General features: G+C 36.7%; 1 protein-coding gene across 7 annotated transcripts in view; it reads left to right on the top strand.

Moving 5' to 3' along the window:
- Nsmce2 (NSE2 (MMS21) homolog, SMC5-SMC6 complex SUMO ligase) overlaps positions 1-26,110 on the top strand; it is a 224,494-nt gene that overhangs the window by 34,604 nt on the left and 163,780 nt on the right. For all 7 annotated transcript variants that reach the window (XR_007347192.1, XR_007347193.1, XM_015486465.2 and 4 more), the window contains exon 3: positions 13,940-14,046. Coding sequence is in view for 5 of the 7 variants with exons in the window: in XM_015486465.2 (XP_015341951.1) it covers positions 13,940-14,046 (107 nt within the window). In the remaining 2 variants the exon portion in view is untranslated. The remainder of the gene's footprint in view (positions 1-13,939; positions 14,047-26,110) is intronic.

Below are 26,110 nucleotides of genomic sequence, written 5' to 3' on the forward strand. Positions count from 1 at the left end.
CACATTTTGTTTTTTGGAAGCAAGTCATTAATTCCACCCACACTCAAGGGAGGGAGCTAAAACTAAGTTCCACCTCCTGGGGTGATGAGTGACCATGTAAGTTATTTGGGATTCTATAAAGGATTGTATTTTTTCTGTCTCTGCCCCAGAATCAGTTATTTCTTCAAGTTTCTCTGGTTCTTTTTAATGGAAAATGATATTTAGAAACTAGGATCCTGTCTCTGGGTGGGCTTGCTGCCACCAGAATGTCCTGCTTTCAGCAGACAAAGGTAAAAAGTTTGTGCATGTTTACCAATGTGTGTGTGCACAGGAATGTTAGTTGTTTGTGTCTTTCCATCTGGACCCATATTAAGGTAACCCATAGTAAGTAATCTAGTACTCCATGGTTAAAATTTGTTCTTTTCCCTTTGCTTTTCTATAACTTCTCTCTCCAAAATCAAGAAACTTGGCTCCTGCCATCTACCATCCACTTACTGCTTTGAATCCAGTACACAAGTGAAGCATATTCAGAATTATGAACCCTTCTCTCTGTGACAGACAGCTTCAGCTAGCTCACAGGGTTTATGTGGAGTTGTTTTTGCCTTTACTTTCACAGTTTTTGGTGAAAACACATTTCTTTCTTTCCTTTTGTTTTTTGGTTCCAGGGATTGAACCCAGGGGCACTTAACCACTGAGCTACATCCCCAGCTCCTTTTTATATTTTATTTAGAGACAGGGTTTTAATGAGTTGTTTAGGGGCTTGCTGAACTGCTCAGGCTGGCTTTGAACTCTTGATCCTCCTGCCTCAGCCGCCCGAGCTGCTGGAATTACAGGTGTACAATACCGTGCACAGCTCAAAACACATTTCTAAGGTTACTTTGGTCTATCCCCAGCCGTATCTTTCAAGGAGACTTGACATACATTTATAATGCAGTTTAATTCTTTTTTCATAGTCTACATTCTCTCCCAGACCCCTAATCCCTAATTGTTGCTATTTTGTTTGCGCTGAAGTTCTTCATGAGTAACAGTTTCTGGGTTTTGACACATTGCAATTGAAAATATACACATGGAAGGCATGCCGGTGTTTGTACATGCAAGGCTGAGATCAGGACTGTGAGTGAGGCCACAGGCAGCTTCATGGGTCAGCAATCAGAGTAAGTTTTTCTGTTTTTAGGAGTCAGGATTAATCCTTGTATCAGGAACATTCAGTAATCAAGAGCTTAATGGTGCTTGGGTTTTTATTTGGCAGATGTCATGTATAAAGCCAAGAGCCACGTTAGGTCATTGCATCAGGATACACTGGAACTTCAAGTGATGGCAGATGGAATCTCAATGGAAGGGCTGTGGAAGATGTGTGTGGTGCTTGGCCAATACTGTGGCTCTGTGTAGCTATAGTGAGTAATGAGAAAAGTGCTTGGAGATTTTTAAGTATTTGAGGGCATATGTTCTGTCTCTTTGAAACTCCTACAGAGAGATTTCTCACACTGTCTTCTTTTTTCCTTAGAAACACCTGGGATACTTACTTTAAGTAGAGCTCAGGAACCTGCATTTGAAGCAGACTTCCCAAGTAATTCTGATATATCTTGAGGACCCTAGCTTTGTACTTCAAATGATGAAGTGCCTTGCACGAGTAGGTTATCCTGTTTACTAAATTGAATTGCACATCGGTTCTGGTACCTTATAGTTAGAAAATCAACATTACAAATAATAATAGTTAACATTTTTAATATTTATTGTTTATTGCATGCTGGACTCTGTGCTACATGCTATTTATCAATTCTCTCATTTAATTTGTGGAAGAAGATATTATTATTATCCTCTCTGAATGGAAGGTAGGAAAAAAGGAAGTTTAAATAATTCGTCCAAGATCACAATGAGTTCTTAAGTGGGAGATCCAGAATTCAAACACAGGTGATCTACCTCCAGAGCCACATTGTTATTGACAGTATGAAAGCAAAGTTTTGGGGGATTTATGCTCTGCATCTCCATATAAAATATGATAAACTAACTGATCCAAGAAAGAATAGATAAATTAACTGATCCAGGAAAGAATAAGAGACTTAAAATCCCACTGCCATTTTGATACTTTAGCAATTAAAAAAAAATGTATGTTCATATTCTTTGTTCAGTTGTCTAGGAAGTAGTGTGATAGCAAGGTTCCTGAATCTTAAGAATAGATAAAATATTTCAAGTAATTTAGCAATGTCACATGAATGTAAAAATATGCTAGCAGATTTATACATCTTTGGGCTTGAAATTAACTTCCTTGGTCATCTACTCCGAGGCCCTCTTTAAAATGAGGGAATTGCACTCCAGAAATATTAAGTTACTAACCCAAAGCCTCAGAGGATATTATTGACAGTCCCAGATGTTCTGATTCAGCCTGATACTATTTCCACTTTCATTCTGTTTCTATCTTCAGTATCTTGGTGAAGCATGTAAGAAATTTATTAACTAGATTTAAAACATTCATCCCATTTAGATGAACCTAATTAAAAGTTGCACAGATGCTCACTGGAAGAGGACAAATTGTAGCTAAAATTAGATGCCAATTAGTAAATTTTGGAGGAACGTTGGGTGCAATTTCAAAAATAGATGTGAGTAAATGGGATATTTAAGTAGAAAAGCCTATTTTAAAACAAACACTTTTGTAGAAAGCAGCTTAAAATAATTTAGGAGTGTAAAAATGGGGAAACAGCTGATTGAATCAGTTCTGGATTTGCTGGAAACATTGATTTGCTCCTTTTTGCCTTAAAATTCTGTGAATTCAGAAAGAATCTCGGAGAAAACACAATTTATAACTTTAAACCATATATTAGAACAGTGGGTCTCAAGTTTCCCATGCCTGGGGAGCTTGTTCAAATTCAAAGACTGTACCCCCAGATGTGGGACTTCATAATTTGTATTGCTAACAAGTTCACAGATGCTACTGGTCTGTCTGCTGATCACACTTTGAGAACCACTGGATTAGAAAAACAAATAATAAAAAGCAGTCATACTCAGGTGAGGTGATTATAGACTAAAGTGATTTCTGATTTTTTTATAAACATTTTCTACTGATTAGATTAATGTTTCCATACTTTACGTAAAAATCTTAGTGATAACACTAAGACATAGTATGAAGTCTTTCCAAGTCATTGTGGTAAGAATAAATTATATTACATGTGGTTTAGATTAAATGTACTTTTTAAATAATATAGTTGTCTGAAAATTAGGAATTATATGAGGTATAAGGAAAATGTAGTCATTCTACATCCTTGCCCACACCTGGAGCAGGCAGTCTTCTTAATTCCAGCCATTGTAATAGATGTGCAGTGGTGTCTAATTTTGGCTTTATTTTAGATTTTCCTAATGATCAATAAAGTTGAGTATCTTTTCATGTGCTTATTTGGTATTAACTATATTGGTGAAGTTTCTATTCATATTTTGTCGCATTTGTTATTGGGATTTTTTCCTTATTATTGTATTGTCTCATTTGTGAACTTTTGGGGAACACTTCATATCTAAACCAAAATACCCATGGCTATGATTCTTATTTTTTTATTCTAGAATTAATCTTTAAATTAACAAATGAAACATGTTTATATGAAGGCAAGTCAACTTGGTTGAGGGAACTTGAGGACTCTTATTTGTCCTGAGAAGCAACTATTTTCAGGGAAGGAGATGTTTAATATGCCTTCTGATCTTTGAAGGACTGTGATCTGGTAGAGAGTTGACTTTCTATATGGCCCAGGAGGTGGCTCTTCCTTCTGTAGCTCTGGAGTAGAGGACCAGGGTTCAAGTTCTTCTTGTGAGATCGAAGTGGCATCTGTTAGCCTGTCAGAGCGACAGTTTCATCAACCATAGAAAGCAGAGAATAAAATAATTCTAAGCAAAGGTTATGAAGTATAAATAAGTTAACATGTGTGAAAGAATAATTCAGATTTATTGTTGTCACTGCCTGGCACATTCTAGGAGGTGCTGAACCAGCCCCTTTTATAAAGACTCTAATAATTCGTGCTGTTGAGCTGTGGAGCAAACTTTCTCATCGCACCAAGAGCCAAAGTCCAGATAGTTATATAAGGGCTTTCTAGAAAATTTTACATGGAACAGAGATTTATGAAAGCTCTTTAGGGGAAATACAGCATCGACCTTATTGACTTCCACCTGCAGAGTGCCAGGTACATGGTTTATGCTCAGCGAATATTTGTTGAATGAGAGAATGAAAGTCCCCCCTACTAATGATCACTTTCTATTCTTTGTTTAGCATTACTCCTTTCTTGTTTTTAATATGTAACTTTTTTTCTTCTAAGATATATTTGTTTGTCTTTATGTTGTTATTTTAGAATGGAGATTTTGATGTTAAACTGACATAGCCACTCACTATTCTATCTGTTCCTGTGTACTTATTGAAGAGTAGGGCACAGAGATTGTTAATATGATTTCCATCCTGAGAGTAGTTTTCCTCAGGGTTAGTCATTTTTTTTTCTTATTTCTACTATTTCAGTAATAAATATTTAAATTGCTGTAGTTCTTTTTAGAAGGGGATGTCTTATACATAGAACATTCCCATGGGATTGTAACATCAAAAACCTCATAGCAATGGTTGCCTTTGGGAATGAGTTTGGGAATTGGAGACACCATATTATTGTATTATTGGAATTTTTCAATCATATGCTTTATTAATTTTAAAACATTTTTCCAAAGTGAGTGGGGAAACCCTATGATTCAGCAGACACTAGGAAATAGAAGATTCATACTGGCAATACTATAAAGTACAGTTAATGTAGCATAATAATTTTTTAATGTTGCCTCTTTGTGTTTGAGGCACCATGTTGATTGCTTTGCCAACCCTCTCAATAATTGTATGAGGTTTTAATCCTCATTCCCTTTTGTCTTTGCTTCCACAAATTCCTGTGAGAACTTTGGTATTAAATAGAGTCAAAGCCAGATTCTGTTCCTCAAGCCTTTGTCCTCACTGTAGAAAATTTGAGTACAGCCAAGGACTTGAATACCAGAGAGAAAATGGCAGCCACAGCCATTGAAATTATGTTGGATGGGAAATTCTATGTAAATATTGCTTGCTACCTTGAATTCACTATTTCTTTTCAGTTTACCAGGGAAAATGGGTACGAAGAATGTAGAAAAGTCATTTAGGTTTAACTAAAGACAGACATAACCTTGAAGATTAAGAAGTCTGTAAATGCCCAGATTTCTTTGGATAACAGGCAGATCTATGATTTTATGAATTTAATTTATTGTAGAATTTGTTTTATGCACTATTTTGTACTATGCCTTTATTGGTGTAGTTTTATAGAAGATTACAAATGTTCTAAGGAAACATCTGTCTATAAAATGAAGGATGTTCTGAGGTAGAGCTCAGTTTTTTGTTTTTTCTTTCACTTTTCCTTTCTCTCTTAAAAGAAGTGATTTTTAGGAGAATCCCTTTAGACAAGAATAGTTTATTCACTGCTCTATGACTTGTGTGAGATGTGTTTTTATATTTCTGTGTAGTAGTTTAGACACTGGCATGGTAATTTTAAGTCACACCTAAGGTTAGCTATAACTCCACCACTTACTAACTTTGTGACTTGGGTGAATGACTTAGCCTGTGTGTGCTTCAGGGTCCTTATCTCTACAATTATGCCCAATCCACACTGCCGTGACAAAGGACTGCCTGGTACACAGTACTCAGTGAAGATATGCTCCTTTTAAAAATCTATGCTTTTCTCTGTTCATTCTCAGTGTTTTTGTTTGACTATTTTAACTCTGAAATCAGTCCCGATGGAGGAGAGTAGAGAGGCATGAGTTGTTTGTAGCCCCTACTCCAATCTGGGGAATAGCTGACCACCATTTGCTCATCCTTCAAGACACAGTTCAGATTAGCCCTCACCTACCTGCTACACTTTACCTGTCCTCTGCAGCAGTATTAGCTCCTCCTCCTCCTTGCTTGAAAGCTTTTCTCCCTCTGTGGGACTTGGACTGAGTGCTCAAGAAGCATTTACAAGGTCAATAATTTTCTGACCTGGGGGAGAAGTATCGTGTTTACAAAGCTTCTCAATGAGCATTGCAGTCTTATGAGTTCAACTTGGTTCTTAGGAAATTAGTACAAACAGCACTTGATACTTTTTAGATCCAAGGGCAAAATACTTTCAGTATTTAGACTAATTGCGTTTACAGATAAATTACCAATTTTGTAATAATTATAGTGACAGTATTTCATTCATGCGTACCAGGCCCTGTTCCTATCATTTTACCTACATTTATCCCACTTAGTCCTCATATCAACACAATGAACTAGGTACTGTAATTATACCCATTGCACAGAGGAGAGAACAGACTCTAGGGAAGTGACTTGTCACAGATTACATAGCCAGCAAATAAATAGCCCAGTTGGAATGAAACCTGACTCCAGAGCTGCCTTTTCAGTTGTTATGTTGTACCACTTCCCTCTCTGTGTTATCGTGATAAGAGAATTGTGTGGGCGGCCTAAGATGTTTATAGAGGTGAAGATTTCTTGAGAATTTCTCCCATAGTCACTGTGTCTGTAAAGAAACCAGCTGCTTCCTAGCCTGTGGCATACACTGTTATGCTCTCTGCCTTCACTGCCAGTGGGAGGCAATTATAAAATGTAGATTCAGTTTTAATTTTACCACACTAATATCTGTGTGGAGTAATAATTATGACTTTAAAGCTCAGTGTAGTGAGAAGTAACCAAGTTTCTATTAAGTATTGCTCAAGCAGTGAGTAAGTCATTAAATTCAACTCCTGATGAGTGTATAATAATTGTTTAATATCAAGTTGCCAGGAAACACATGCGCACGCGCACACACGTACACCCAGGTAGGTGTGTACATAGGTATATGTTGCTAGAGATAATTGGAGCTGAATTTTCAGAGCAGAAGGTGTTTTTTTGTTTGTTTGTTTGTTTGTTTGTTTTGGTGGAGAGGGATTGGAGATGTGATTCATACTATCATTTGAATTTATCCAAAAGGAACACATATTTTATTCACAGAAGAATCAAGTTCTAATTTGAAGAGATTAGGAAATATGTATTCCCTATGTCAGAAAATAAGATCTTCCTACTCTATGACCCTTTTATTCTAAGAAATTTAAAATATAACCAGGCAGTGCCTGTGTCCTTTCCTTCCTTCCTCCTTGCAAAATGGCTATATGTACTTTATGACTTTTAATGTTTATCAGTTCTTCTTAGTATATGAGTCATGTTGAATTGGAGTTATCAACTCTTAAGAACACTAAATGTCCGCCTTGTTTTAGTCTGGTAGTTCACTAATAAAATACACTGTGTTAATTTTATCAACTATATCTAATTGTTAGTGGTCCTGTTTAGATGTGCCTACACATGGTTTGTAGAATGAAAAACATCAATTCTGCAATTTGTGTTTAGGATATAATATCAGGAAACAGCCTGGTCATTGGCAAAACTGTACAATTGTACCAGAGATATAAAGGTGAGGAATAAATAGGTGAAGTTTGTTATGAAGGCATGTCTTCCTAGTGTGTGCATGTACACACATATCCTAGTTGTGAAGATGTTTTATGGATTGTAAGGTAATGAAGTATTTGGTCATTTTTTAGCAATTATAGAGGATTCTAAAAAGGACCTTGAGTTGATATCATAGGAAACATCAAAGGAAAGAAAAAAAGCCATCTGGGAATGTGGAGGTGGCACAGAGAGAGAGAGAGAGAGAGAGAGAGAGAGAGAGAAGTATGTGGCTGTGCTAGGAGGAAGAGGGAGGAAGAATCTTTGTTTTCATGTCAGGTTCACTGTAGGCAGTTCGCTTGAAGACCCAAGGGACCGTGTACTGCAAGACCTGTCTTATCTCTGCTTCCAAAACTTCAAGGCTAGGTCTCAGTAAAGGAGCCTTCTCTCCATGTGTGCTGTAATGTAAGCTGCCGGCCATGGGACAGCAGAGGCTGTGAGAAGGGCCCTATTTAAAATAGTTGGTTAAGAAAATGTGTTACTTACCATCCCTTGCCAGTCTGGCTGCTGGTGTGGAAGAAAAGTTTAATTGGTCTGTTGATCCAGTATTGGCCCACCTGGAGTTGGGGATGCCAAGATAGAAAATCTTTTCCACCACCTGCTGCTGCTTTTTAAAAAGCCTGTGGCTTGGAAAATTGTATTGAACAAATAAAGTGTGAATAGACTTTCAGCAGTGTTGGAACTGGTGCTGGATAAACTGTCATGTGTTCATGCTGTGCTACATGAAAATAACTGTATTACTACAGGCCTTCTACCCACTTGCTTCCTATATCTTTTAGTCACAAAAGGCCTGAAATTTGGCTTACCTGAGTCTACCTCAGTAAAAATAGCTGGTTTGTCTCCTCTCTTTCCTATCTCAGATCCCTTCTCCTGGCCTTCCACATTCTAGATGGCCAGCACTGATTTTGCCTTCATAATTTCATATTTGTTCCTGCTTTAGCCAGCCTCTTCTTCTCATTGATATCATAAATTTTAAGTTGAATTTGATTATAGCACCTAATCACCCATTTTTGCTTAATGTTGTATTGATCATGTACCTTTAATGCCTATTCAAGACTTGAGAAAAATAGTAATAGTGACAATACTGTGTTTTGACATTGAATAACACATGACGTGTCTAATGAATAGCGTGGCTGCTTAAGTTGCATAATTATAGGTTTTTTGACTTGAGGAAAATCATATGCAGGCCAATTTCATCTATTCAGAAACTTCTTAAATTATGTGTCAGAACATTTCAGTCTAAAAAGAAACCCTCCTTCAATGATTATCATTCTTAATTTTTCTAGAATTTGCCACTTCATGGGGGGAAAAAAAACAAGACAGAAACCACCTTTAAATGATTCATTTAATCCTGTGGCCTTTCTAAACACCATTTCTAAGTTCTTCAGGGAGTACTGTCATTAGCCTACAGTGGTTTGGCCTAGGGTTTGGGATAATGCTCATTGGGGCTGTTGGCTACTGACAGGTTTGAAGAATAGCCCCCGCAAGGACATACTTACAGAAATCTGAAAGTTTAAAATGTAAATCAGGGATTATTGTTGCACTCTGGATTTGATTTGTTGGGATGGAAGTGGTGATCGTAGTTTAGTTTGTTATTGTACTAATTTTTCAGAACAGTTTCCTAGTGTGCCAGGTGGTAGTTCTCCCAGAGTCCCCAAGACCCTTCCATTTGACTTTTCCATGTATGTATTGGCTTGTAAATGAATGTTCAGATATGTCATGTAAGTTCATTTGATTAACAAAAGCAAATATTGACTCTAATAAAGAAATGCTCATAGAGTGACATACTGAAGAAATTTGATTTCCTAACCTATTGGACCCTCCTTGGCTTGGGGAGGAGAGTCAAAGGTGTGGATTTTAAAAATGATTTTTGACTCTGAACTCTACTTAGAAATATCTCTGCCTCTTGATTCCTTCCAGAATTCTTCCCTTCCCCTCCACCATTTCTCTAAGGCCAGTCTTCATTACTACCTGGCAGTCAGTCGGTAGCTTCTGTTATTCTCTGTGGCTGCTAGTGCTCTTGGCCTACTACACCCTTGACCTTTGAGCAACTGGTCTTGACTGTTTTTCTCCTAGCATTCAGTGAGTGACTGGGTTGCTTTCATGGTGCTTCAGATTAGCCCTACAGATATGAAAAGGCAGTCTTTTTACCCTTAAAAGCTTGCTATTCTTCTAAAAGGATAAAAGTATTTCTTTGGGTTATCAGTTTTCTCTTAGGGAATTTGCAAAGAGCTTTCCAGGACCAGATGATAGCCCTGGAGTGGCATTGTCCATTGTTCTACTTGGAAGTTTTGCTTTGTGTTAAGGCATGCCATGGAGTTGAACTGAAACTCAGAGCCTCAGGGCCATTGACTTTCTCCTGAGTCTTGGTTCCCTGGATATTCCTGGAGGAGTTGGAGGTGCTTGTCCTTCTTGTGCAATACCTTTTTGCACAAGTGAGCAAATGTACAAACTTTGCAGGTAGAAAACTGAGTTAGAGGCTTGGCTCTGCTGCCTGCTACCTTTGTGACCTTAAGCAAGTTGCTTCTGTTTTCCCATATGTAAAGTGCCTGTAAAACTACCTCTTTCTTAATGTTGCTTCAACATTTAATGTGAGTATGGTATTCTCAGTATAGTGCTGGCACATAATAAAGTGTTTGTTAATTGTTGGCTACAGCTATTACATATATATGCATGTTTTTTAAATCTCATTATTCTGATCACTTCCCATGCTTTATCATCTGCACCAAATTTCTCTAATACCAGGCATGCATAGGTGAGATATAATAATGCTTTACTCTCTGGGGGCATCATTCTGAGAATTGTAACATCTTTTGTGTGATTCTGCTTCCCCTATCACCCCAGTGCTGGTACCACCATTTTTTCTTGTGAAAAAGTCACAATGAAAATATAATAAACAAATGAGTCTATATTGCAAGTTCACTTTGCATTTTAATTCAATTGAGTATCTGAGGTAGGACAATTTATTGTTTGTTGAAAGTTTAATTTTCAATTGTGAGAAATAATGGCCTTAGAAAATTTTGAAGGAAAATTAATTCTATAATTCTTTGTTGAATCCCAAGAACACCGAGGCATTGTTCTTACCCTCAAATGGATTAAAATCTGGACAAATGAGACAAATGCAGACAAGAAAGTCAAGATTGTTCATGGCACCCAAACATGAAGTGTACGTGTTAAGATAAATTAAGCAAAGGTTAATTTCTAGCTTGGTATAATTTTAAAGCAGGTGGGCCTTGGACTCAGTCCTTGAAAGATGTGTAGGATTGGATTTGGTGCAAATTCTCAGGAAGAGCTTTCTGAAAAAGTGGGAGCATGTTAATGGTAGGAATGCCTACTACAGATGAAGTGACAGGAAGCCTCTGACAGGTCATCCCTCTACTCCTGTCCCATAGCCAACTCTGCCTGTGTTTATCCCCCCAGCTCTCCCATCCCCCTGCCCTCCACCCAGTCTCCAAGTGTTTGCAGGGACACTGTTTGTCTTTTTTATGCAATATTACACTCTCTTTCCCCACCTCAGTTCTTCTGTAAAGCAACACACAGGTTCCCTATGCGCTCTCTAGCCTGTTGTTTCTGAAACATGCTCAAAAAACAGCTTTAAAAAAAAAAGGTTAGTATTGCAGAGGATTGTTAGTAGGAAGAACAAAAAGAATAACAAAAATGCTCTTAACTTGGCTGTGCCAGATTACTGTTTGAATTGGACACTCATGTGACTTGTATCTTTTGGACACAGTTGTGGGAGTCTTTTCTAGTTCTGGCCTCACCTCTCCAGCCCCTCTCTACAGCAAACCAAGAGACTTGGACTGAAGTTCTTTGGCTGGGCACCACTTCCCACTATGCTATGATTCTCAGTTCTTTTTAGGGTTACCTTCCTGATCCTTTCTGGTGTTTTAGCTTCCCTTGTTGCCTCAGGTTGTACTGTTCTTCACCTGTGTTCTTCAGCTGGTCCCAATCCTCCTGGGGCCTAGAGTCTTAGCCCAGCTTGCCTGAGGGCCACAGTTGGCCTCTAAAGAGTCTTTCTTCTTCATATCATGAAACGCTGCCACAGCCACTGCTCCTTTTCTCCTTTGCAGGAAGGTCTCTTGGGCCTCATATTTTAAAGTACTCTTTGGTTCAGGACTTGATAGCATCGTGAGACCTTGTTAATGAAAGTCATCAACCCATTTGTTTTATTTTGTAAATATTTTTATAGCATTTTGAAAGTCTCAGGCACATTCTGAGTGCTTTAGAAAATTAATTCATTTAATCCAGAGGGAAATTACCAACAATATGTAAATTCCCACTGATTTTAGCCCTCTAAATTTGATTTCTTATGCTTCAGACTTTTGCCCCCAGTAGATCCTTTCATTAATTTCTGTTTAATTTGGAGACATTTCTGATATTAGTCTTTTGAGAAAGTACTTTATGTTCTTAGTCTTTGCTCAGATTACTAGCTGGTCCCAGTTTCAGAATTTAATACCTAATATGCATAAAATGCACTGATTCCATTAAGAAAAAAAGGAACTTTCTTTTAATTAGATAAAGCTTTGTGAAACAGAAGCCTTTTTTAAAAATTATCTTAAGTGGAAAAAAAAAAACCAAAACTATAGGTCAACCAAAACCTTCTAACCCATGTATTGAAATGTAACTAAATGCCTATAAATATAAGTTGCATATCGTTATAGTAGGATATAAATGGTTTAAAATTATCTTTCTGATCATCTGACAATATGATTTTTAACACGGATTCTATGTATGTGCAGTGTGTACTTGTTGATATTGGCAATGTCTGGGCAGCATGTTACCTTTGTTGACATTCAGACATTTTCAAAATGTTAATCCACTGGCTTTAGTCATCTAACAATATGACTTGAGACTTTTCTCAAACCCTATTTTGTTAAAAATGTATTAATTTGGGTAGGGAAATACATATTTTTCTTATATAAACACCCCATACCCCAAAGAAAAACTCATTGAGCTATATATATATATATACTCTGTGAAGTCTGGATATTAAAATATAAGAGATATTCATAAATCCAAAAGATGTATGACTGTGCTTATAATTGTTATAAAATTAAAACATAATTTAAAGGTTTAGGAAGATAAATTTTAAAAGCCAAATGAATGGATTTTACATTTCTCCATGACCTGGGATGATCTGTGATATTATTCCTCAGAGCAGACAAGAATTACTAACAATTATGTGAGCTAAAGTAAAGGGATAGTTTGAATATATACATTCCCAAATATGATTTAAGTGATTCAACTTTATTTTCATTGAGTTTCTTTTTTTTTTTATGTTCAAATTCTTATGACCCTGTGTTTTCTGTCTTATCCTGATCTGTTAAGTTATAAATTTATTTGGGTTGAGGGGGAGAAACAGTTTAAAAGCACTTTTAAAAACATTGCCTTGCTTTTCCAACCTCCAATCACTTTTAATAGTCACCTGTTCTTGAGGATGTTTTTATTTTTTAAATGCAGTTGCTTCATACTGTAATTGATAGGTTATTCCGATAACTGGAACATTTGTGGATCTGTTTCTATTGATTCTTACTTTTGGTGGCTTGTTTTCTTATCTGTTTGGGGTGTGTATGGCTTTTTGTTTTAACCTTTTCCCTTGTGATCTCCTCAGTATCCTTAAAAATTATTCCTGGGGATTATTTGACCCCTAGATGAAAGTGTCTTCTCCAGGGAGTTATGTTTTCTTCTGCCACAGACCTGTGGGAACTGTTAGTCTGAGGCCATTCTGCACCAGAATCAGAGCATAGGGTCCTGGGGCCACTCAGGTTAGGGGATCCCAGCGAGCAAATCCAGGAGGGCTAGCTTGTGGACAGTTTTTCAGAAACAAGTTCTTTTCCTCTTCCCTTTTCCCTTCCCTACTCTTTTGCTTAATGGGCAAGGTGAACCTCCCTGCCGTTCCAAAGAACAGGGCAGGATTGCTTCTGGTTTACCTTCATACTGAGGAGCAGGGATCCCAGCTTGCTGGGACTTAGGTGTCTTGTTGTCCTACTTCTCTTTTTTGGTTTTCCCTGGTTATTTTTTACTACTGTGGGATTCTTGTTTTTAAGGAACCCCGCCCCCCAATAGAATCAATCCAAATGATCCAGCCCGTTGTTAGGAGCATGGAAATCTTCCTTATTTGATCTGTAACTGTGAGGTTTGTGTGATGGATATACGATTGGGTTGCTTTAAGGGATGAGGGAACTAAGACTGAGAGAGGTGTCTTGATTTAGGATCATGATAAGTGGCAAAGCTTGGAAAGGACCTCCTGAGAACAAATCTGTTTTTCATTCCACTCCCAAAACTACCTTTGAGTTGTTTTCTTCTGTGTATTCTTATTCTTACAATTTTGAATGAAACAGGCCTATATTGAGAAGGTTTTTAAAAAATATGTAATACTTTTCCAAAATTGATAAGGATTATATTGGTGTAACTGTTTCCAGGTAGATATAGTATTTTAAGTGGAAATTAATAATTGCAATCTCTTTTATTTTTCAGCTGAAGTGAGTAGCGAATATAGTATGGACAAGGCGATGGTTGAATTTGCTATAATGGATCGAGACCTAAACCATTATGTTAAGGCTGTTCAATCTACAATAAATCATGTAAGTGTATGCCACTCACTTTGTTGTTTTTGATTATAGCTCCTGTGACCTAAAAATAGAAACACAAAATAAGAATTCTTTCCTAACCTTTAATATTTCCTTATCCTTATTGTATCAACTATTAATTTCCTCTTAACCAGGAAATCTCATAGAATAGGAATCTTACATTATTTTCCCAGCTAGGCCATGGAGGTTAATTAGCATATTAAATTCAACTTAGATTGTCTTGCATTTTTTTTTAATGTAAACCCTCTTTGAATGTGAGATTTTTAACTTTTAAAACGTTTTGTTAAAACAGCTTGTTTTTATTGCTATATTTGCTTAGACATATAATTTAGACCAGGTTTAGTTACTCATTAGTTATAGCTAATATACCACCTATTGCAAAATTGTTATAATCAGATAATATGGAAAAGTTTTAGAGCAAGTGTAAAATAAAGAAGGTTGGCATTTCATTTTTTCCAGAAGCCAAACTTATCTTTGTTGACTCCAGCTGTCACAGGAACTGCACATAAGGCAGTTAAGGTGGGAACATAGCAACATCCTTTTTAGTACTACTGTGTTGAGTAAGAAATGAGCAATATGATTGCAGTAATGTTTCTGAGAAGCCCTTTGTCCTCTGAACCATGGAAACTCCCTGTTGAACTGATTTCATATACCTGTGTAATACGGTGTCTTGTACTTCTGTTTTTTTTTTTATTTGCCTTTTCTTACTTATAACTATGGAAAAAACCCAGATATTTAACAAAATCAGCTACTGTTCAGTGCAAGATAAATGTTTCAACTTTGTTTACTACATATGTTGGTGGAAGTAAGCGTTATATGGTTATATGACATTTTTTTTTCCCTGAATGGCTAGTATTTATTCAATGTGATATTTAAGTAACTTTTATAATATCTGTTTATATCAAAGCAATAAACTCATTCAGCTTGTAGAATTCTAATGTTTCAGGTCACTGTGACTTTTAGTCCTAGTTCTCTGAATATTTCTCCCATAGAAAAATATAAAATGACATTCTGTCGACATCATCTTTGATGATGAATAACAAAGCACTAAGACTAGAGGTTTTTTAATTATAGCTAAGTTCTAGAATCAGCCAGTTCCCACTCTAAGATACCTGATTGCACAGGTCTGGAGCCGGATTGGGGCACTAGTATATTTTAGAAACTTCATTTTGTTTCCAAGGTTGAAAACCACCAACTTAAAAGAATATGGCAAATTTGTAGAATAAATTTTGTTTGCTGCCAAAGAGTAGAGTTAAGTCTATTATATGGCTCAATCTTGGTTTGATTTAAAAAAAAAAAAAAAGAGAGACTTGGGAGTCAAAGAACTTAATGTCAATTTTTTCTCTACTAACCTTTAAGATTCACTGATAGTGAAGGTAGTTTTGCAAGAAGAATTGAACTCTTCCCCTATCAAGTAACTGAGTCACTCATAAAAGAAAAGTTAGACTCAAAAAATCCCCCACCCTCACCCACATTCAGCATTTCTTTCATTTTGAGGTTTCATCCTATTACTCTTACCTTCCTCAACAGGGAAGACTGTACTTTTGAGTTTTATCCTACTTTTTAGCCCTTATTTCATTCTAGCCTGTGGAGGAATGGATTTAAAGATTCTAATGCTTCTCAGAAGGTCCCTTGTCTTTCATAAGAGGAGAAAACATGTTTCATTTCCTTTCCTGTTACCAAATCCTATCTATAAGAGCTCAATACAAGACCCAGAGTAGTAAAGCATCATTTTATGAGGTCTCTAAGACCCGAAACCATTAAGGACTCAGTAGGAATGTAACCACTATTTTGATGGATTTATTTGATATGACTCTCCATATTCTAAGTTATGGCTATTCCTATCTTCTTTTCATGGGGTATCAAGAATGAATAGCAGCTTGAGATGAACCCAGGGTGGTATCTTTCTTTAGAAAGAGCAGTGGTGTAGGAATCAGAAACACTTCAAGCCTTAGTTCTTCTACTTTCTAAGTTAGGAGCCTTACTCACGAAACTTAATTTCTTGGAACCTCATGTTCTTCATCTATAAAATCCTTGGCCTCCCTATTTCACAAGATTATTATGTGAATCAGATTAGATAATGTCTATCAAACTACTTTGGCATTGATAAAATTTGATGGAGCTATTAGATATTATGTTATTGCAAACACAGATTTCCAAACAGAATTCCTTGGAAAGGTAGAACAAACTCTTTCTAAAAACAGATGCTTTGTTTTGCTCACTTTATTTCATGGTGCTTTTCTTGGCTTTGATATGTTATATGGACTTTAGGAATCTAAGCTCTTAAAGTCACAGTATAAGGTGTTTGTGGTCTCTAGAATGAAGAATGGTTTTAAAGTCCAGCAATGAAGAAAGAAAGCAGATAATGGGAGTCCACATGAGTCCCATTTAACCTTCTGCTCTTTCAGACTTGGGAACTATAGTACTTCCATTATAGTAGCATTTGACCAAATTCTGATCCAACTTCTTTTTTAATTATCAGTGTTTGTTTTATTGTTTATGCAAGCATTTTTCTTCTACTGTCACAACCAAGTTTTGAAGATTGTTCGTCTCCTAACAGGTTTTGGAAGCTGACTTTGGAACCTTAGAAATATGGATTAACTTACCACCAAGTCCCTGAGAAGTCCCTTTGGCAGTTAGCAGAGGATCCCAGGTTGCCTTCCTTTTTTTTTTTTTTTTTTTTTTTGAGAAAATAGAGCTACCATATACTATACTGCCTGTGAGTTTAATTTGAAATTGGTATTTATTTCAGTGCTTTGAAATTTTAAAAATGAAAAAATATTCAGACTGGTTTCCAGCTGACCTGTTTGTAAAGGGAATATTATACAATGAGCACTAAAACAAAATCCCCAAATAGCCTCTAAAGACATTTATAAAAACTGGATATATTGGTTATCTAGCTGTCAGACCTCTAAAAACCAAATCGGAGACAGTTCTATATGAACTGTTTGGAGACTTTTCAGTTGTAAGACCAAACAGGTAATGAAAGTGTTTTGAAAGCTAGAAATGGTACACAGATATTATAATACATCTCTTCTTCCTCTTCCTCCTCTTCCTCCTACTTGTTGTTTTGTAGTACTGGTAAATGAACCCGGGGCATTTTACCACTGAGCTACATCCCCAACCCTTTTTCTTTTTTATTTTGAGACAAAGTCTTGCTAAATTGCTGAAGTTGGCTTTGAACTAGCAATCCTCCTGCTTCAGCCCCACCCCCCACCCCCCCAGTAGCTAGGATTACAGGCGTTTCCCACTGCTCCTGGACACTACTACTTCTGTCACTTACTGTAGGGAAAAATTTTTCTTAGCTTTTTGTTGAGAGTGGTGATTTTCTTGACATTAGACTTCTGACAGTGTGATGTTCATTGCCTAGCTTTCCAAGCTTCAACTGTTTGAGTACATTGAAGGAACATTATTGGCTGGCTTTTTGTTCCCAAATGTTTATTGAATAAATATTTACTAGATACTTATGTGCCAAGCACTACTAGGTGCAGGAAGTAAGTCATTAGCAAGACCCATATAACCTTCACCTTCAGGATGTCCAAAGCCTAGAATAGGAGCCAAACATTTAACAAAGAGCAATACAGATGTTATATAAGTACCGTTGTTGTATGTTCTACAAGGAGAAAATAAGGCATTCAGGGACAGTTAATAACTTAAGGGTGTGATATCTCTTGGAGTGGTTGGGAGGCACCTTCCTGGGGAAGTGATAGTTAGGATGAACATGAAATGAGCCTCTACGTGGGTGTAACTTCTTTATATGACGTTTGCAGGAAATGGAAGCACCTTATTTCTGATTGTCTTGATGTCTGAGTTTCAGAGTGCATTGACCAACCCAAAGACTGAATTTGAGAAAATTAGGGCAGGGAAGGCCTACTTTTATATACAGAAAGTTAAAGTATTAAATAGAGTAGTTGAGTAACCTACCTAACATTGGTCAATGATTCATTCATTAACAGATTTTTAAGTGCTTACTACTACGTGCCAGGTGCTGTAGCTGTTGGTACGAATCATGGCATTGGTGGGTTTAAGAATAATTTCATTACTGGTATTCCTCTTCTCAAGCAGGGATTATTCTTTCTGAAATGAGATATTTTAGTAAGTATTGAGTATATCCATCAGTAGTCCTAATTGTTTCTGATTTTTTTGTCTATGAATGTTTGCAACTAAACCTGTAGATTATCATGTGGCCTTCAGATTCCTGAGGGTAGGCATGGAGGATGGGTGCCAGTTTAGTTCAAGAAATCCTCAGATCTGTCTTATTTTTTAAAATAAGAAATGCTTAAAAAGAAAAAAAAAAAAGTCCAATAACTGTTACAGAGGTAGTCCTTGCAGTTTTCTATAATCTTAATTATGATAGTAAAAAAGGATTGGAACCATGAAGTTAAATGAGAAATGGCCTAATGGGTTCAGATTAGTGTCACAAATTATTACCAATGATAAGATGTACATCCTCTTGTATTTTTAATGTGATATAGTTCAAGGGTTTATAAAAAAAATAAAGCTTGATATTCACATTATGCCATGGCACATTTTTTTCATGATCCTTAATTTAAAATTTTTAAATCAAACAAATTTTAAACTTAAATGACTTTACCTATGCATTGTTCTTTTAGCATGTGCTGCTCCAGCCTGTTATTGGAAAGCCTAGGGCATATATGTTTTTTTCACCCTCCTCAAAACCCTCTTCTCTGCTTCTTGTATCTTATAGATTATGTAAGATTTTAGAGCATTTAAATCAGATTGCAGACACATAGTTGTTTTTGTTTTTTAAGTCAGTGTCTTTATAACAGTTTTTCCAAGAAGCCTGGTGAGAGAGAATATTTCCCATCTTAATTGGACCAGTGAAGTGCTCCACGGGCCCATTTGTGTTTGTCTCTGTTGAGTTTGTAATCTCTTCATGGTGTGCCCCCGTACCTTCTATGGTTTTTATTCCATAGGCTCAGATGAGCATAGTATCTGCCTTTTAAAACTAATGTGTTGAGAATTAAAAGAGTAGAAATATACTTCATATAAAGTATTGAACCTGGACAATCTTAGATATAATAAAAGTACAACGTGGGTCAAAGGTATAGTTTACCTCAGCCTTGTTGTGCAACTAGTTTTGACTGTTTGGACATATTACTTCCCTGTGCCCTCTCACCCTTCATCTTTCATCACTTGCTAAGCTTTGCATTTACCTTCTTTAAACTCATCTTAATAGCTAGTACTTTAACATGCAGTCTTATAGGTTATCTTGTAAGATGGGAGTCATCATTTTAGTTAAATCAAATTTGGGGAGAATTTGTCACTTAGAAAGATGATAATGTGTTTTCTAGTATCTAGAGGAAGTTTAAGGCCAGAGAATGTAATTTCCTAGATATAATCACCTGCTGAGAGAATATTCAAATGTACCTTGGTCTATTAGACATTGTGAATCACTGGCCAAAGAGGAAGGGGAAAGTAGTTTTGGGATTATAAAGATGGAGGTTAGGAGATTCCTGAGCACAAAAAAAAAAATTACTGTTGTCAGTGGACTAGCAAGGAGGTGACATGACAGGGGAGAGAAATTGGTGAAAAGCTCTGGGAGTCAGTAGCCAAGTCCTGGGGGCCATCCCTCTTCTCTGCTGCCACCCTGACATTTACATTTAGCACTCCAGAACAGAGTGCATTTTTTTGATGCCTTTCACATCAATGGTTTTTCAAATGAGTCATGTCATATGTGAACCTTATTATCTGTATCAACATTGCCCAGGTCTGGAAATTAATAGGGAAAAAAAAACAAAAAAAAAACCAAAAAACCAACTTTAGGTATTCACCCTTCAGCCCCTTGGCCCTGGAATGTATTTGTTTCTGTGATTACTGGTGATTAATTTCTATTTCAGTGCTTTAGAACTCCTCAACAGTTATCCTCAAAGTTGTGTTTGATAGCATTTTGTCTCATATACAGAGTTACACCTGGAGATAGCATTTCACTAATTGAGTTATCTCTGTAGGAAAAAGTCTAGGATGTAAAAGCTCTGAGGTAAGATGAATGCCAGTAGGTGAGAATTCTGTCCTAAATTGAGACTGATTTTCATTCAGTTTGTAGAAATCCATCTGTTTTTGAGATATTAAGCATTGAATTGAATTTTAATCAGAATTTAGAAAACATTTCACTTCAGTAGTCCTTAAAGTGCCTCTAGTGCAGCATTTTCTATTCCATGATTCTAGTTGATCAGGAATAAGTATAATAGGAGAATAAGATTTTTGTGGGCAAATTATTTTGAAGAATGCTTGATAAAAAGAATTTCCTTAAAGACTCTAACACCTTTAATAGGCTTTCATGAAGTGGGGTTCTCCAAAGAAAGAAGATATTCAGAAATTTCCTAAACTTGGTTAACTAGAAAACCTTCTGGGCTAAGGGGACTGATCTGCAGAACCCACTTTGTTCAGTGTTGCTGTATGAAAGTTGCAGCCCCCTAATTTTACAAAGAAGGCTCAGTGCTAGATCCAGCATTTTGTAGCATCCAGGAATTGGTTTGTGTATGGCATGAGGGGAGGGGTGTGTGCACTGAACTCCTGCCTGGAACTCCTGCCCAAACCAGGCCTTAGAGATGTTTCTATGTAGAAGGTCATGAAAGGGCCAGACCGGAAAAACGTCTTATTCCAACAGTGAGAAGGAAAGTAAAGAACATGCAGTGACTGCTTGGCTGTCAGAGCCTCTGTTTGAGGCAAACAAGACCCCTCTGTGGAGTGGAGAGAGGAGAGAAGGAAGGGAAGGGGGTTACAGAGTAGGCCAGAGGGTGGGGAAGCAGCCAGTTCTTACAGAGAAGCTGTAGAGGGAAGAGAGAAGGGGCTTAGTGAATGGCAGAAGGGTAGGAAAAGCAGACAGACCTTTGAAAACCAGGCTCACCACCAAGCTGCAGGTAAGCACTGGGTGCCAGGCTCACCACCAAGCTGCAGGTAAGCACTGGGTGTGCATAGTGAATACCTCGGCCTCACGGACCTCAGGCAGGCCCAGCCTGGCTAACCACTGGAATAACTGGCATGCATGTTCTTTAATACAGCAAACTCCTGGTTTTGCTAACATTGAACATAATCTTCATATAGCATTGAACCCTTATTAGAACTTCTTTAACTTCCTTTCAATATCAACTTTTTACCATAATTGATAAGTATTGAAAAGCTTGCAATCTGGGCTTTCCCCCACTATCTGGCAGTGATATTGAATGGACAACTACAGAAGGGAGGTGGGTGAATAGATTGAATTGGGGAATGAATCATCAGACATTAAGGTTCACTCTAAGATTAATGCATTTTCACAGTGTGAAGTTGAAAGCAGTTGGTTATAAATCTCAGAAATTTTTCAGTTAGTGCCAATAGTATCCTTCCTCCAGTAGAAATACAAAAGTCTCTTGACATACATGTACAAAACAGCCCATTGTTTTAATTTTAACAGTGAAATAAATAGAAACAACTAAAACACACCTCAGAAATTCAGAGTAAGGACAAAGAGTTGTTGCTCAGTTCCTGGCTCTTGTGCACTTTAACTCTGAACCTGAGTTTCTTCTGAATATAAGGATGACAGAACTCTGAGGGAATGAAAAGTGATGCCATGAAAGCACCTGGAAGAGTCTGTCATGCTAATTAGTAAGGTTGTTTGGGAAGTTCTGTAGAGGAGAACATGTACCTTGACCTTCAAATAGTATCACAGAGGGATTCTCTGGGTTCACATTGGAGAGTAGAGTTGGCTATAGGACCCACTGGGGGAGTCCAGGGCTGTGTTCCTTCCCCAGTTAAGGAAAGGTCCCTTTCCTTGAAAGGGATTTCTCTGCTAATTTCAGGTAGAGGGGTGGAAAGGAGTGGAACTTGGTTCTCTAGTCAGTGTCTAGTCCTCAGACTGGAGGAATCAGGGGCCCAAGTTGGTGCAGAAGCCAGTGAGTGGTGTGGCATCGGGCCAGTTGAATTTGAAGTTCCTTGATGATAATTCTTTTTTATGTCTATAACAATGAAAAAGAGATTGTGCCCTTTACCATATACTGGTTTGAGAACCAGACAACTAAAAACTCGTAAGTGCTGATTCAGAAATAATTCTTTGTTTTCTTACATATTTTAAGTGAAAACTTTGTGAAAATGTAACTTTAAAATTTCTCTCATAATTACATTTTGAACTATCCTGCTTACATCTTTAAATATTTTTTGTTTACTTTATTAATAACAGATTTGAAAAATATTATGAGAGAAAAACATGTTGGATTTATTCTCCTGAGGTGTCATATCCATGTCAGTCAAGAGAAGGAAGCATATAAATGGAGAGCACATGAATGGGTTTTATTTTTCTGAGTCCCCTTGTACATTGGCAGTGGTCCTGGTAAGGAAAAGCTTTTTTCTTCTGAAGTGGAGCTAATAATGCCCAGTGAGCTGTCATTGGGAAAACCGAGAGGGCGCCTCTGTCTGTGTCTTTCACAGCACGAAGCTCCTGGCAATAGCCGCACTTTCATTCTTTTGTTCTATCCCATCCTGATTCCTTAACCACTGGAGCTTTTTAAATTTCATTTCTTTCAGGGGTAAAATAGTTTTTAATTTGCTTATCTTTTGTCCTTTATTTTATCTTAAAATAATCATATACTTATCTTCTAATAGAAAGTGATTTTTGGAAAGGTTAAGTCAGCATTACTTAACATTGAAAGCAGTAACCAGAAATAGTTGAATATGATTGCACCAGATTTTCAGGCATTCTGACTTGCTTGCTTTTACCTCCCCGTGGCTGACACCTGCAGGGCCTCACATCTTCCATGCCTGCCTCCCAGTTGCCTCAGCACTGTGTGTTTCTTGGAATGCTGTTGGTATCGAGAAGCAAGCCCTAAACTCATTAGGTTATCCTCTGTCAACTGAAGTTTATTTTAGCCTCTGACTTGAAACAGAAGCCCAAGTGTCCCATAAAACACTAAATGGGAACACATTAGTGGACGAAGTCCTGGATGCGCTCATAGAATGTTCCTCTTGCAAAATCAGAAATTTAATCTGACATGTAAGGTGTAGTTAAACCAAGTTTTAAAAGACTCATCAAAAATATCATCTGCTCAGTATTTTCTTAGAACAAATTCTCAAGATACTGCTTAAGGCACCTATAAATAATGTAGGTGAAATTAGAATATGTGATACCACATTTTTTATAACACTAATGGAATTACTCAACCAGAATATGGAATAAAAGTGCTTTGCCTTTGTAATATATGGTCTTATATGATCCTGTTACAGTAGTAAGTTGTTTGGTGTTAATGTTCAATTTAACTTTTGAGTTTTCTTCTAGACCTGTCCACTGCACAGCTGTGTGACTTTCAGCAAATTTCTTAGACTCTTTATGCTGGTTTGCAAAATCAGCTTAGTAATGTCTGCCCCTACCCATCTTAGAGTGATATCTTGATTACAAAATGAGATAACGTATGTGGAAAGTACTGCAGAGGTAAAAGTGCTGTATAAAGGCAAGGCCTTACTGTTCTGTCCTGTTAACTTTTAACTTCTTCCTCTTGCCACAGAAATGTCCACCACATTGCTGATTTATGTTAGTGAACTATTTTCTTCTAAATCACTTGGACTTGGAACAAATGGCTCACATTTATTTTCCTAACTCAGTTTAAACTGGAAAGAAAAAATGTGCAAGATTCACATTCACTTTTTGTCCTTATTTTAGTCATCTTTTTTGTAAAGCCTTATTTCTGTACTCCCCCACCCTCTAAGAGTTTCGTGTGAATCTCAGGGAACAGTTCAACAAGTGACTAATGTAGATCAGGCTTGCTTAGTCATGGAGTCACTTCATTATGAAACACTTAAAAGTTTAACATCTATATATAACAGGGAGAAAACAATGATTTAATTAAAACAGTATAATTTCTGATCTGATGGTTTTAGCGGTTAACTCATCAGGCACCAATAGAGAATGAAATTAATGAAAACTCACAAAGCCAGATATAATCTAAATGTAAAGTCTTTTCTAGGCAGTTGGTATTTGATTGATAAATGTTGGGCTGGGAAATAATATATGGCTTTAAATTAATCCTAGTTCTGCCAGACTGTAACCTTGGACAAGTCACGGAACTTCTGTACTTCATCTTCCTCATTTCTAAAATGAAGTAATAATAATATTTGTCCTACATGACTCCTTGAGCAATTATAGCTGGAATCTGTTTTGACTTTAAAAAAAAAAAGGTGGTTATTGCTTACTAATTGTTCACTTCTGGCATCTTGTATGTGATGTGAATGGTCACAAAACTAGAGTGAAGGAGACTTTTTGGTTCTTTCAAAGAGGGTCGGAAAGGAGTTCCTATTAGCTCTTGGAGCTGGAAAGAGAAAAGATTATTCTCAGTGTTTGAATTTCTGAATTGAATCATGGAATGCAATTTTCTACAGACATGAACATTCAGTGGCTAAGTTTCTGGACTGGCCCATTATAAGGAGTTATTGTGATCCAATTTCTGTAAACTTGAAACAAAGCCCATTTGTAGTATGAGTATCAGTTTGGTGTTCATTTAAAGTGTTTTAGAGTACTTAGCCAAGGTCAAGGTAAGAGAGTGAATTCACTTCTCCTGTGCTTTCCCTGCTTATTTAATATTTGCCAAGGGTTTGCTTAAGTCAGATTTGTAAATACCAGTTAATACTTCAGTCCTTTCACCATGTGACCAAGAGTCTAAAACCAATCATCTTTGCCCAGCAAAGAGATGAGAAACCCTTTCTGGTTCCCTTTTTAATGAGCACAGTAACCTTACAAAGGAAAGGTAGTTATTATTGACTCTGAGCATCATATCTTATCTTATTATATATTTCCCAAAGTAAAGGTGTGAGAAATTCTATTTAAACAAAATGTGACTCCCCACACCTGCCAAGGTGTGGAATTCTGTTAGTATTAAAGAACTGCTATAGGAAAATAATACCATTATAATTAACTTTTATATTAAAAAGAAGAAAAGCTTTAGAAGATCCCATATCTTTGACCCTTCTAAAGTTTTGTGGTAGACTCTAAAGTTGGCAGTGGGTGAATATGAAGGGATTTTAGGGATTAAAAATGAAATAAGTTTTTTTTTTTTTTTAGTTTTAATGAGATTCTTTATATTTACTAAGATATCCAGTGCTTTCCACAATAAAAATAAGCATAGCTAATGTTTCTCTAGTGTTTACTATATGCTGGGCAGTGTACTAAGTTGCATTTACATAACTCAGGTTGAAATTTTTTTTTTTCTTCTGGTGCTGGGGACTGAACCCAAGCATTTTCTCACTGAACCACACTCCCAACCCATAAATAATTATTTTCTTCTTGTTTATGATCAAGTTTAGAAACAGTAAAAGAAGTTTTTCCCTAAAAGAAGACAGTGATGTGGTTCGTGTGTGATATTTATATGGAACATGTGAAAAGCATTTTGCTGACAGTAGAAAAAATTGTGCGGTATCTGTGGAATTAGTGACCTGTTCTTATAAACCTTCAGTTTCCTTATCTGCAAAAAGAGGATAATAATACTTTATAGGACAGTTGCAAGGGTTGAATGAGGTAATGTAGACAAAATGCTTCATGCTTCAAAAGAAGTGAGGCTTCATCTAGTAGGCATTTAGAAAATATGAATTGCTGCTTTTACTCTTCAAAATAAATTGGAAACAGGACTTAAAAGGTGGTTTAAAAATTTTTTAATATTGGTCTAATGTAAGATGGCATTTTTATTGACTTGTTTCCTTGAGCACTTCTGAAGTAAAATGTACAGAGAAATCATGGAAAATGGGTTACAGCCAATAGAGCCCAGTTTACTGGGTAGCCACCAAATCTGGAAATGTAGTAGTTTAATGAAATTATTTTATAGTGCATTATGATATACAGGTTGTGTATCCTTTATCTAGAATAATTGGTACCAAAATTGTTTTAGATTTTGAAATATTTTGGAGTTTGTAATATTTGTATAATCACAGTGAGATATATCAGGGATGGGGACCCAAGTCTAGACACAGCATTCATTTATATTTCACATGTACCTTATGCACATGGCCTGGAGGTAACCTTATAAAATATTTTTAGTATGCCTGCATTTTGATTGTGACTCCTTGTATGTCAGGTATA

The sequence above is a fragment of the Marmota marmota genome, unplaced genomic scaffold (assembly GCF_001458135.2).
Source record: "Marmota marmota marmota unplaced genomic scaffold, marMar, whole genome shotgun sequence".
NCBI lineage: Eukaryota > Metazoa > Chordata > Mammalia > Rodentia > Sciuridae > Marmota > Marmota marmota.